This window comes from Delphinapterus leucas, chromosome 13 (genome assembly GCF_059928025.1).
Source record: "Delphinapterus leucas isolate spDelLeu-1000000601 "Yukka" chromosome 13, BTC_Dleu_Yukka2, whole genome shotgun sequence".
NCBI lineage: Eukaryota > Metazoa > Chordata > Mammalia > Artiodactyla > Monodontidae > Delphinapterus > Delphinapterus leucas.
In genome coordinates this window covers 73,988,354-74,001,610 of record NC_143141.1, presented here as the reverse complement: position 1 = coordinate 74,001,610, position 13,257 = coordinate 73,988,354, and the positions used below count along the sequence as shown (strand labels likewise).

Below are 13,257 nucleotides of genomic sequence, written 5' to 3'. Positions count from 1 at the left end.
TTGTTTTCACATTGTCTTCTTTGTTTTTCCTTGGCAGGTGCAAAAGGGGAGGGGAGCTATGGGGAGAAAAATAATGTCCAGTCACTTGTCTCAGAGAATCATTGGTTAATTTAGAGGAAAATATTAAAAGGTTTTGTTTGGTTTGATCAGCTCCTGGGTGTTCTATAGTCCTGTGACTTGTTTCAGAGAGCAGAGTACTAGGAACGTGGCAGTGACAGCTTTTCATAATATACTGCTCTTGACTCTCTCAGAACTGGGTACTGTGCAATATTTATTGTTCTCACAGTAACTGGATCACACTTATATTAGCTTGTAAGGTGGTTGGTTCATACTCAAAAACATCTTCCCACAGAAAGAGTGTTGATGTACGCTGTTAATTCCCAGGCTAATTCCAGAAGAACTTAATACACCTCAACTTTCATAGAAAGAGTGTTGATGTACGCTGTTAATTCCCAGGCTAATTCCAGAAGAACTTAATACACCTCAACTTTCATAGAAAGAGTGTTGATGTACGCTGTTAATTCCCAGGCTAATTCCAGAAGAACTTAATACACCTCAACTTTCATAGAAAGAGTGTTGATGTATGCTGTTAATTCCCCAGGCTAATTCCAGAAGAACTTAATACACCTCAACCTTAGTATATGAACAAACCATAAGCTCTTATGAAAACTCATATTTTCTAACATGGCTTCTGAGGAGAATATTTCCTATTTTTTTAACATAAGAATTGATCTCCCAGTTCTGGCAGTGGGCATTTAAAAGTTTTTTCAGTAACAGGTTTAAAGAAGATGAGGGAGGAAATGTCCCATATTTTAACCCAGGCTAATTCTCTGGCTTAATGTGCTCTTAATGCCCTGCTCTCCGATCGATCGCAGTAGCAGTTATCCCCTCCCTTCTAAATGCAAACCTCAAACACCTAGCACCGGCCTGACACTCGGCAGGGGCAACCAGCCTGGGTTTAGCGACTGATAAACTTTAAAAAATTACTGATGTAATTTTGGCCCCATGGGGCTATAGCCTAGACCTGTTATCTCTCAAGGATAATTCTTTTAAGTGGGATTGCCTACTCAGTGCATATGCTTATTTAAACTATTGCTACTGGCATACTGTCTTCCTAAAGGGTGTCTTTCCAGCAGTGAATGAGAGTGTCTTTTTTTCCACACCTATGAAAAAGGTTTGTTATTTATATAATTGAGGCTGTCTGTGACAGCAGCAAAGACCTCCCAGCTGGCTGGGAAATGTCTGGAGAGAGCCAGGAAAGGAGGCTGGCCTGGGGTATTGTTATGGTTGGGAGGTAGGGCCAGGATGAGGGTACCCAGCACACACAGTAAGAACCTCCCACCAAAGGAGAGAGCACCCAGGGTTTTTTGTTTTTGTTTTTTTTTAAGTCAGCTGCCCAGATGTGGAGCAAAGGGGAAAAAAGGCATGAGGCTTAAAAGCTCAAACAGCAAAAAAGGGAGTCAGATTCCTTTATCACAAAAAATGTCTGGCTTTAGGCCAAGCAGCTTATTGATCGCTCTTTATGAGTCTTAATGGTACCTTTGCTCTCTCTCCCATCTCTCGTGTGACAGCTGATTCCCACTGACTTTCTCGTGGCATCCTACTCCCAGCTGTAGACAGGCACACACGCTTGTACTTGTGTCTCTTCTCACAGGTGGTGGAGACATGAACCAGGACCTAGAGGAGTTAGGGGTCAGAACTGTATCTTGCCTCTGATTCCTCAGCCCCTAGGGAAGGTTAAAGCTGGAGGTCACAACTAAAGGAGAGACTGAGGCCCGAAGAAAACTCGTTCCCCTCCCCCGCCCTCCAGACTCCTCACCCCAGCTAGATATGGGACAAGGATCCAGGCAGGTGTTGGACTCTTGACTGCTCCAAGATTTTGGCACTCCTAAATATCCCTACCACTTGTACACTTGGAAAAATTAATTTAAAAAAGAAAACTCCGATCCCACCTCCAGCCCCGCCCTCCCCCCACCGTGCCCCGCCCCCAGTCAGACCGCCCACAAACCACCACAGCCCCCCCAGGACTTTCCGCGCTGCTGGTGACCGGGGGCTGTGGCCGTGGCTGCTTTTGCTCTGGGCGCCCGGATCTGGGGCCGCCTCTGCTGCCGGAACAGAGACGCAGGGAATCCACTCTACAGCAATGCCCTATACCAGCCCCGGAGGGCCCCAAGGAAGAGTGAAGCATGGCCTGTGGAGGGGAAGGTGCTGGACATCCCCAGCAAGAATCAGAAGGGCCAAAGCTTCTATTCGATCTCTTTCCCCCGGCCCCCCACCCCCAAGCGGCATCTGGCTCTCAAATCTTGCCCCAGCCCCAGGCCCAGTCACCCCATCCCTGCAGTTGGAGTCCCTCCTGGACCAGGCTCCTCTGGGCAGCCAAGGCCAAGAGGGTCCCTTGAAGTGGGGAGAGGAATCAGAACCCCCAGAGACCCAGAGAGGACCCCCCCCCCAGCGGCTACGTAAAGATGTGACTTATTCCAAGAGCATCACGGAGTCCAGCAGTTCATCCCGAGACCCACCCCCTCTCATTTCTATGAGGCTGGACCTCTCCCTTGCCCCCAGAACACCCAGTAAAGGCTCATGAAGAAAGCAAAAAAGAAAAAAGAAAACTCCATTTGCCTCTGGGTAGGTCTTATTCACCACGCGATTATCTTCTTTGGCCTCACAATTGCTTGTGATTTGAGTAGGCAGGCAGTACAGCTGAGAAAACGGTCAAGAAGTTGTGGCATACCTAAGGTTTCAGGGCCGGTCTAGGATTAGGACCTGCATTTTCTTACTACTCCAGTGCCCTTTCCCAAGTTAACCTCAGGCCAGTGGGATAAGATTCTGCCAAATGTTATCCAGCTTGTTTTCGAAAGGATGTTAATTCTCAGTAAGAACACTATGAATTTTTCGTTGGCAATGCGACACACACACAAAAAACAGTGCCTCTTAAGGGACTCCTCAAAAGTTTAATTGTGCTTCTGTGCTCTTAACTTTCACTCCCCCCCCACCCCTGCCTTCCGTACCGTTTTCCTCTGCTCTCCTTTTCCTAAGTATGTGATTGCAAGTGGTGATGGTGGGATTGTCCTAGGCTTCAGCCCTACTGAAAACCGCTACAGAAGACAATTCCTTGATGGATATATTCTAGAGAACATAGGGGCCGAATGCACAAAGTATCAATAGGAGCTCAAAAATGAATGGACGACGAGTAGATGGATACAGTATACTTTAGTTCGAACTTTCCGAGCGATCGTACTATTCTATCCGCTCCATGAAAGGACAACGCTTGTATCCTCAGCGCTAGCACAGTGATTGGCATAGAGTAGGCACTCGATTATATTTGATGAATATGATTTTGAGGAATATTTATTTGATGAAGAATCAATCATCAGGGGTCAGTAAGTGACGAATCACAATAATTGGTGCAGCTCTTAAATCTTCCAGCCTCCGTTAATACCCCCGGGCCTTCGTGGGGATTACCCGAATTGCAGGAGAAGGGAATAAAGCCCCAAGCTGGGACATAGCTTTCGGAACACCAGTGGGCAGAGCCTGAGGGGATGCGCGCGCAACCACGCCAGCTGCGGATTAGGTGACTTTTTCCCTGGCAACGGCTTGTTGTTAGCAACGGCTTGTTGTTAGCAGCAAGGCGGTAGTCCGGCGGTGGTCCAGGCAGAGCTGCCTGGGGGCGGGAGGCACCTGCCATGAATCCGCCGGGATCCCTGAGGGTCCTGGAGGAGAAGGAGAAGGAGCATTTAGCCACTCCGATTGTCGGGCCCTCGATACATTCTGATAACCCTCAGGAGCGGATCCAGGCCCGGCGCCTCCGCATCGCGGCGCGCCTGGAAGCTCGGAGGCGGTGAGCTGGGTTTGGGCGGGTCCCGCCAAGGAGCGCCCAGGGTGCGTTGACGCGGTGCAGGGATGAGGGGGTGGCTTCTCCGGGCCGGAGCCCCTGCGGTGAGGGGGCGGCGTGCCCTACGTGTGAGCCGGCCTTGTTTCTTGATAAGATAGAAAACATTTCTACCAGAAGGTTCAAACAAAGCATGGGATATTAAAACATTGAACACACTAGTAAAGTCAAAGACGGAAATCATAATCCCTCCAGCATGTTCATTGAGAGCCTGCTGCGCCAGGCACTGTGGGCCATACGCTGAAGAGGCGGGCTCCATGACCTGCCCGCCGAGGTCTTTCTTTCCTCCTTGCCTCCCAGCCCGCCTTCCTTCCACAAGTAGTTATGGAGTGGACTTCGGCTATCACTTCTGCTGGTCTCAGTGGCTTATCTGGGTGTGTGACACAAACCCCTTTTCCTGCAGGCTCTGAGGCTGATAACCACACCGTTCTCAGGCTGGGGTTGCCCCACCTGTCCATGCACAGACGGAGCGGCCTTGTCTTAAGGGGGTACAAAGGTGAACCTGCGTGACCGCCTGAACACCCTCTCAGTGTGACAGCACTTATACCTTGTCCTGCTGGTCACGGTCAGCTGCCCTGCCAAGATGGTGCTTCTCTTCTTGTCTGCTGGCCTTTGGACACAAGGGCCCTAAAGTGATGTGGCTGGGTTCCAATAAAACTTTACTAAAGAACACTGAAATCTGAATTTCATATAATGTTCATGTGTCACAAAATATCCCTCATATTTAGATCTTTTTTTCTAAATTAATAAATTTCATACTTTAGAGCAGTTTTAGGTTCACAGAAAAATTGAGTGAAAAGTACAGAGATTTCCCATATACCCCCTAGCCCTACACATGTATAACCTCCTCCACTATCAACCTTCCCCACCAGAGTGGTACATTTGCTACAATTGATGGATCTTGATAGATATATAATGACATGTTTCCACCATTACAGTATTGTACAGAATAGTTTCAGTGCCTTAAAAATCCTCTGCGCTCTGCCTATTCATCTTGATCTTAAAAAAAAAAAAATTGAAAATGTAAAAATCATTCTTCACTTGTGAGCCATACAAAAACAGATGGGTCAGATTTGACCCATAGGCCAATGTTTGCCAACCCTGATGTGATGTTCTGTGGGATATTCAGATGGTCCTGATCTATTCAGACTATATTTTGACAGATCAGGAGAGTTAACATGGCTCTGTGAGTGAGAGGCCTATGTGAGTATACATTATCTGATCCACGTAAATGAGAACTTCCTGATCCTTTTTCCTGATTGAGGTAGAAAATAATGCATTTGGCCCAATCAGTGGCTACATTCCATGTCCCTAAGGCCACAGTAACCTGCTCTAGCAAAGACACCCGACCTACATGTCAGCTGCGATTAGGACTGCTGCTTGGTTGAGCTTGCAGTAATTGACAGTTATTATCTTGGATCCATCCAGTTTTTGCAGGGACCAGACCAGTGAATTAAATGGAGATTTGATAGGCACCACCACTCCCAAATCCTTGAGATCCCTAAGGGTGACACTAATCCCCACCATCTCCCCCGGTTGACAATAGTGCTTTTTTATGCACTCGGGTGAAGTTTCGGAGTGTCCATTTGACCTTCCACATGGTGATAGCTCTTACCCACAGGCCAAGGACCTAGTGTGAGAATTTCTCAAATTTCTAAGTATGTTAAGATCACTCTGGTTGCTCTTTGGGGAATGGTTTGGAGGAGCCAGAAGTGAAAGTAAGGAGTCCAGTTAGGAAGCAGTTGTATTTGTCCAGGTGAGAGATGCAGTTGGTCTGAACTAGTTAGTGGCAGTGGTTTGGAGATAAAGCAGATGCACTCCAGACATATTTTGGAATTGAAATTGACTGGATTTACTGATTGATTGGACATGCTGATGAAACGCAGGGGGAAAGCTAGAATGGCTTGAACAGCTGGGTAGATAGATGGCAGTACCTTTTATTGAGACGGTAAAGACAGTGATGGGGGCAGTAAGGCAGGAGTTGAAAATCAAAGGTTTGGTTTTGTCCATATTAAGGGAAGTCGAATTTTGTAAGACATTAAAATTGAGATGTCCACTAGGCAGTTGGGTATGGGTCTTAACTCAGAAGAGGTCTGGATTACAGGGACCAGTGCAAAGAGTCAGCAGCGTTATGATTGTATTTTAAACCATAGGAATGAATTAAATTACACTGGGAAAGAGGATTAAAAAGGGATGAGAAAAGTGTTCATGGCTAAGTCTTAAGAAAGCCCAGCATTTAGAAGTTGATGGAAGAGGAAACGCTGACAAGGAGAATAAGATAGAATGGCCAGTTGAGGCTGGTAGAAAAACAAATAAGTGAGGCGCAGTAGCGTACCTAAAGAATTTGACGCCTGGAGCAGGTAATTTCTAAAACACAGATAATAACAATAGCCTGAAAAGAAAAGCAGACAATGAACATTTTCTTTTATTGAACTTTGTTATATTACCATGCCGGTAATTTTTTAAAAATAAAAATAAAATTTACAATACAAAATGAGAAAGAAGTAATGGATGAATACTTTTATATATGTTTTTAAAAATTATTTATTTATTTTTGGCTGCGTTGGGTCTTCGTTGCGGTGCGCAGGCTTCTCATTGTGGTGACTTCTCTTGCTGCAGAGCTCGGGCTCTAGGCGCGGGGCCTTCAGTAGTTGTGGCTCACGGGCTCTAGAGCGCAGGCTCAGTAGTTGTGGCGCTCGGGCTTAGTTGCTCTGCCGCATGTGGGATCTTCCCGGACCAGGGCTCGAACCCGTGTCCCCTGCATTGGCAGGTGGATTCTTAACCACTGCGCCACCAGGGAAGTCCCAATGAATACTTTAAAATTACATGTAGGGAATTCCCTGGTGGTCTAGTGGTTAGGACTCTGCGCTTTCACTGACGAGGGCCTGGGTTCGATCCCTGGTTGGGGAACTAAGATCCCACAGCGTGGCCAAAAGAAAAATTACATGTGTTTTGGGGAAAAAAAGGAAGAAAAAAGCATATGAAGAAATGTTCCCAAAGGAGTGAATTCGCAAGACTTAGAGAATGAGTTGTGTATAGAATGACAGAATAGAAGTAACTCAGGTTCAGTTTCTTCATGTTTCTAATAACTGGGCTAGTGTTGTTTATGTCAAATCCCTAATCTGCTGGGATATATAGTACCTGGGAGGTTGTGGACATGCCCTGTGCTGAAGTGAGCTGGGACAGTTCTGAACCATTTCAAATGTGCTCTCAAAACACATGCGTGTAGCTGAGTCTGTGTGTCAGAGACCAACTGTATAATTGCAAGTTCTACAAATTAACTTCCTTCTTCAAGGATAAGAAATAGAAAGGTGCTGTATTGACGCTTACATATATATTATTAAAAAACAATAGTAGGGATTTCCCTGGTGGCACAGTGGTTAAGAATCCGCCTGCCAATGCAGGGGACACGGGTTCAATCCCTGGTCCGCGAAGATCCCACATGCGGCAGAGCAACTAAGCCCATCCGCCACAACTACTGGGCCTGTACTCTAGAGCCCACGTGCTGCAACTACTGAGCCCACATGCCACAACTACGGAAGCCCGCACTCCTAAAGCCTGTGCCCTGCAACAAGAGAAGCCACTGCTCGCTGCAACTAGAGAAAGCCCGAGTGCAGCAACTAAGACCCAACACAGCCAAAAATAAATAAAAAATCTTTTAAAACCCACATAAATTAAAAAAAAAAAGATTTAAAAATCAACAGTACTGCAGCAATTTTCTGGAACTTAGATTAACAAAAGATTTTTCAGAAAGAAGTGTTTTATGAATTGTTTTGTTGCTGGCACAGGGTGATAATAAAAAACAGACGGACTTTAGTCAGTTGTGTTGTTTTAAAATTAGCCTTGGGCTCCTTGATTGCCTATGGTGCCCACTGCCCTAACTGCCTAGATCTTGGTGGGTCATTGAGGTGTAGTTTTAGAGGGGAAGCTGTTAACAGAATTAAATGTCATATGAAGATAAAGAATAAGATTAATGGCTAAAGCACCCAAAACTCTCAATCTCTAGTTTTTCAGCTGACATTTCAAATTCCTGAGAGATGTCACTTCTGAGTCAAGATGGTGGATAGAACACATGCATTTACCTAGGATCTCTATCAAAAATGAGATTTAAAGGGATTAAGTAAAAACGATATAAACCCACAAAGTCAAGCAAAACAGGGGGACTCAACAGCAACAACATTTTGGAAGCTGGGACGTATATAGACAGATGGTAAATGGCTTAGCAGATTGAAGAGTATGGAAATATAAACTAGTAGTGAGGAAAGCTGAGAGCCCCCTTCATTTCCTCTGCAATAAATCTCCAAAAGGCAGCGTCAGGTTTATCTGGATAGGGGTGAAGAAAGAACTAAAATAAGGAGAATTGATTGGAAAATTAATAGATGTCAAGAACCTTTCTCCCACTTTGCACAGTTGACCGGAGGTTTGGAGAAAGTAAAATGGAGGATACATGGTTTGGGGGATGCTGGGCAGAGAGGAGGCAAGGACATGGTACTAAAAGCAAGGGGATTCCACGGACACGTGCACACTGGAGCTGAGCGCCTCCCCCTCCCCGTTCCTGGAATGCTGGCAGGACCTGCCCCTTGCAGGCAGGAGACTGGAGAAATCTCTCTGCAGAATCTGACCAGCCCAGAAGGAGGGACTTGAAGACACTGAAATCAGGTTTGCCGGGGAAATGGTTCAGGTAGATTGTCCGGCACTGAAGTTCACAACTGTTATACCACACCCTTGCACTCAGCACTTTCATAAGCTTTTTCGCCTTAGCATGGAAAGGTAGCCAAGGATTTCGACACGTCTGAAGAAAGTCTTCAACGTGAAAGGTAGACACCAAAATGAATAAACAGAAAAAAGCAACTTAGAGGAAATTGAGACCATGTAGGAAGAAAACAACAAAACACAATGAAAACACTGTCTTTAAGTACACTTGAAACTTAGATAATGTTATATACCAATTTTACTTCAATTAAAAAAGAAAGACAGGGACTTCTGTGGCAGTCCAGTGGTTAAGACTCCATGCTTCCAATGCAGGGTTCGATCCCTGGTTGGGGAACTAAGATCTCGCATGCTGTGCAGCACGGCCAAAAAAGAAAAAAGAAAAGAGGGAAAAAAGGAAAAAATGACTGTCATTAATCCTCAGAAGAAGATATACAGATCGCCAACAAACACATGAAAGAATGCTCAACATCGCTAATCATTAGAGAAATGCAAATCACAACTACAATGAGGTATCACCTCATACCAGTCAGAATGGCCGTCATCAAAAAATCTACAAACAATAAATGCTGGAGAAATAAATGGTGTGGAGAACGGGGAACCTTCTTGCACCGTTGGTGGGAATGTAAATTGATACAACCACTATGGAGAACAGTATGGAGGTTCCTTAAAAAACTAAAAATAGAACTACCGTACGACCCAGCAATCCCACTACTGGGCATATACCCTGAGGAAACCATAATTCAAAAAGAGTCATGTACCACAGTGTTCATTGCAGCTCTATTTACAATAGCCAGGACATGGAAGCAACCTAAGTGTCCATCCACAGATGAATGGATAAAGAAGATGTGGCACATATATACAATGGCATATTACTCAGCCATAAAAAGAAACGAAATTGAGTTATTTGTAGTGAGGTAGATGGACCTAGAGTCTGTCATACAGAGTGAAGTAAGTCAGAAAGAGAAAAACAAATACCGTATGCTAACACATATATATGGAATCTAAAAAAAAAAAAAAAGGTCATGAAGAACCTAGGGGCAGGATGAGAATAAAGACACAGACCTACTAGAGAATGGACTTGAGGACACGGGGAGGGGAAAGGGCAAGCTGGAACAAAGTGAGAGAGTGGCATTGACATATATACACTACCAAACGTAAAATAGATAGCTAGTGGGAAGCAGCTGCATAGCACAGGGAGATCAGCTCCATGCTTTGTGACCACCTAGAGCGGTGGGATAGGGAGGGTGGGAGGGAGACGCAAGAGGAAGGGGATATGGGGATATATGTATATGTATAGCTGATTCACTTTGTTATACAGCAGAAACTAACACAACAATGTAAAGCAATTATACTCCAATAAAGATGTTAAAAATAAAAAAAGAATCTTCCTGTTAATGCAGTAGACACGGGTTCGATCCCTGGTCCAGGAAGATCCCACATGCCTTGGAGCAACTAAGCCTGTGCGCCACGACTACTGAAGCCCGCGCACCTAGAGCCTGTACTCCGCAACAAGATAAGCCACCGCAATGAGAAGCCCGCACACCACAATGAAGACCCAACGCAGCCAAAAATAAATAAAAAATTTTAAAAAAAGGATCCTCAGAGAAAAAAGAAAAGATAATTGCAAACATGAAACAAGAATAGGATGCTACTAAAATAATCTAGAGATCAAAACAGAACTCTTGGAAATTAAAAATAAGGTTGAAATGGGAAACAGTAGAAGGGTTGGGAAGTAAAGGTAATGGAATTGCCTGGGAGATAGAACGAAAAGGAAAAAAGATAGAAACTAGTAGAGAAAAAGATTTTTTAAAAATTAGAGGACTAGGGCTTCCCTGGTGGCGCAATGGTTGAGAGTCCACCTGCCGATGCAGGGGACACAGGTTTGTGCCCCGGTCCGGGAAGATCCCACATGCCGCGGAGCGGCTGGGCCCGTGAGCCATGGCCGCTGAGCCTGCGCGTCCGGAGCCTGTGCTACGCAACGGGAGAGGCCACAACAGTGAGAGGCCTTTCTACCGCAAAAAAAAAAAAAAATTAGAGGACTAGTCCAGGAGATCTAGTATCTGCTTTCTAGATCCAGAAAGAGAGAGTAAACAGAAGGGTGGAAATGATCACTGAAAGAATTCAAGAACATTTCTCAGAACTGAAGATCCTGAGTTCCCTGGTTGAAAGGGGCCACCTGACAGCAGAATGAATGAAAGTAGACCCACCCCAGGCACACCACTGAGCATGTTCAGAACACCGAGACCCGAAAGAAGGGTCCTGCGACCTTCCAGAGTGAACAGCGATGACAACAGTGATGACAACTCTCACATACAAAGAAAGGATTAAGAAACAGGGTGACGTCTGGTTTCGTAAATAGCAACAGTGGACACCAGAAGACAATGAGCAATGCCCTCCAAGTTCTAAAGAAAACGGTTTTCGACCTGGAGCTCTAAACCCAGCCGAACAATCAATTACGTTTCAATTTTTTAAGTCCCGAGAAAGGACTTTGACTTGCCTGGAGGTATGGTTATTCAAGATGGCAGCTCCCATTGAGACCATATGGGTGGCAGTGGTGGGGAAGCAGTTTCCCAAAAGAGGGATCCAGCTCAAACCTGAGGAGAGAGAAGTCTGGGATGGCAACGTTAGGGAATATGATAGGTCAGCACCGACCAAGAGAAACACAATACGTAAATTAGCATCCACATTAAAAAAACAGAACAGGTGAAATTAAATTTTGTAATTTACCTTGTTGAACTCACTATATAAAAATATTATTTTAACGTGTAATCAGTATAAATCATATTGAGATATTTTGCATTTTTTTATTGAAAGTCTTCAAAATCCATCTAGTCCATATTTTACACTCATAGCACATTTCAGTTTAGACCATTTCAAGCGCTCAATAGCCACATGTGGTTAGTGGCTATCGTACTGGACAGTGTGGTGCTAGGCAGTCAGAAATGATAAGTACAAGGCAGCAATGGGATTAAAGCTGAAACTAGGTGATAAGTAGGTGATAAGAATGTGTAGCATAGTTATTTTTCTTTCTGAAGCACAGGTCTTTGCTCCAGGGAGTAGTTGGAAGGGTTATTTAGACAGAGGTGGTAATTAATTGGTGGTCAAAGTAGAAAGTCAGGTGAACGAGTGCGTTTGGGATGGTAATGACAACACCATTAGCCTGGCAATATCTGAAGCCCTGAGTAGAATGAAACAAATCGTTTTCTCGGTAAGGGCAATGAGTAGGTTCAATAAGGGTATGGAAGTGAATGAAATGACAAGAAAAAAGAGTTTCAGTTGGCTTGGGAGTGGGGTGAGGGGTGCTAACTCAATTCCAGCTCTCAAAAATGGTGTAGCACAATGTAGGGCTGTGCTGACCTTTGAACAAAGGGAAGGGAGGTGGAAGTCAGGGAGAGAAAAAGTCAAGAAAGAATGAAGAGTCAAGAAAGGCATCTGCTTCTTTCACCATGGTTGAAGTCATAAGATGATGGTTTCATTTTTCTTAAGGCAGAACTGGGAATCCTCATGGCCGCTGTGTGCCAGAGGAGACAGTGGACCTCCACCATGTAAGTGGGGTGGGTATTGGTGGGGTCATTCCCCCATGCCTCCCCCAAAGAAGCCCAGAATCTGGAACCTAATCTTTCCCCTGTCATCTTTGGTCTTATTTTCTGATTAACACATACACACATATGCACTATTTATAAAATTCATGCAATAGAAAAATGTAGAAACTATAAGTCCTCAGTAAAGTTCTCTTTCCTTAAATAATTCCTGTCATCTGTTTGTCATAAATGCTTCCAAGATTTTTCCTGTGCATGTGTATATAAGCCTATTTTAAGAAGAAAATCTATATTATACTTTACATATTGTTCTACAGCTGGCTCTTTTTACTTACATATTGTGGACATCTTTCTGTGCTGCTAGATAGCACATCTTTTTTCTTTTAATAGGCTACAATATATTTTCTTGTATTGTTGCCTCACAAGTTATTTAAACAGGCAACTATTAACATGTATGTAGAATGTTTCCACATTCCTGCTAGTAGAGAGAGTGCTGCAGTAATCATTCTTGTGCATATTTCTTTTTGAACTTGTGAAAGCTTTCTGTGGAAAGTTCGTAAAGGTTCAGTCAGACAGGAGGCCGGTGTAAGATTTGGAAAAGTCTTGCCAAATTGCCTTTTGGATGGGTTGTGACCCTTCACATTCCCACCCATGGAGTATGAATCAATGGTCACTCACACCCTCCGCCCCACCAGATACTATCAACTTTTAAATCTTTTCTCTTGATAGGAGAATGAGGATACCTCACAGGGTTTTCAATTTCATTTTTCTGGTTATATGTGAAGTTGAACATATCTTCAAATGTCTATTTGCCATTTGTATTTCTTCTGTAAACTGCTTGTTCACATCCTTTGCCAATTTTCCTATTTGGTATTTTGTCTTTTAAAAAAATTAATTTAACTTTTTAAAATTTAAGTATAGTTGATTTACAATGTTGTGTTAATGGTATTTTGTCTTTTCTGTATGGTTTTGAAGGATCCCATTCTATTTTAGAGCAGAAGTTTGTCAAATATCTTTTGCCAGTTTATCCCTTGACTTTCAAGGATAAAATGTTTAATTTTTTTTGGCCACAACACGTGGCTTGTGGGATCTTAGTTCCCCCATCAGGGATTGAAC

General features: G+C 44.2%; 1 protein-coding gene across 1 annotated transcript in view; it reads left to right on the top strand.

Moving 5' to 3' along the window:
- Positions 1-2,592: 2,592 nt before the first annotated feature.
- The window catches only part of DRC1 (dynein regulatory complex subunit 1), a 50,337-nt gene continuing 39,672 nt past the window's right edge, over positions 2,593-13,257 (top strand). Inside the window, exon 1 of the mRNA XM_022574260.2 lies at positions 2,593-3,838. Coding sequence (XP_022429968.1) covers positions 3,684-3,838 — 155 coding nt within the window. The 5' untranslated portion in view covers positions 2,593-3,683. The remainder of the gene's footprint in view (positions 3,839-13,257) is intronic.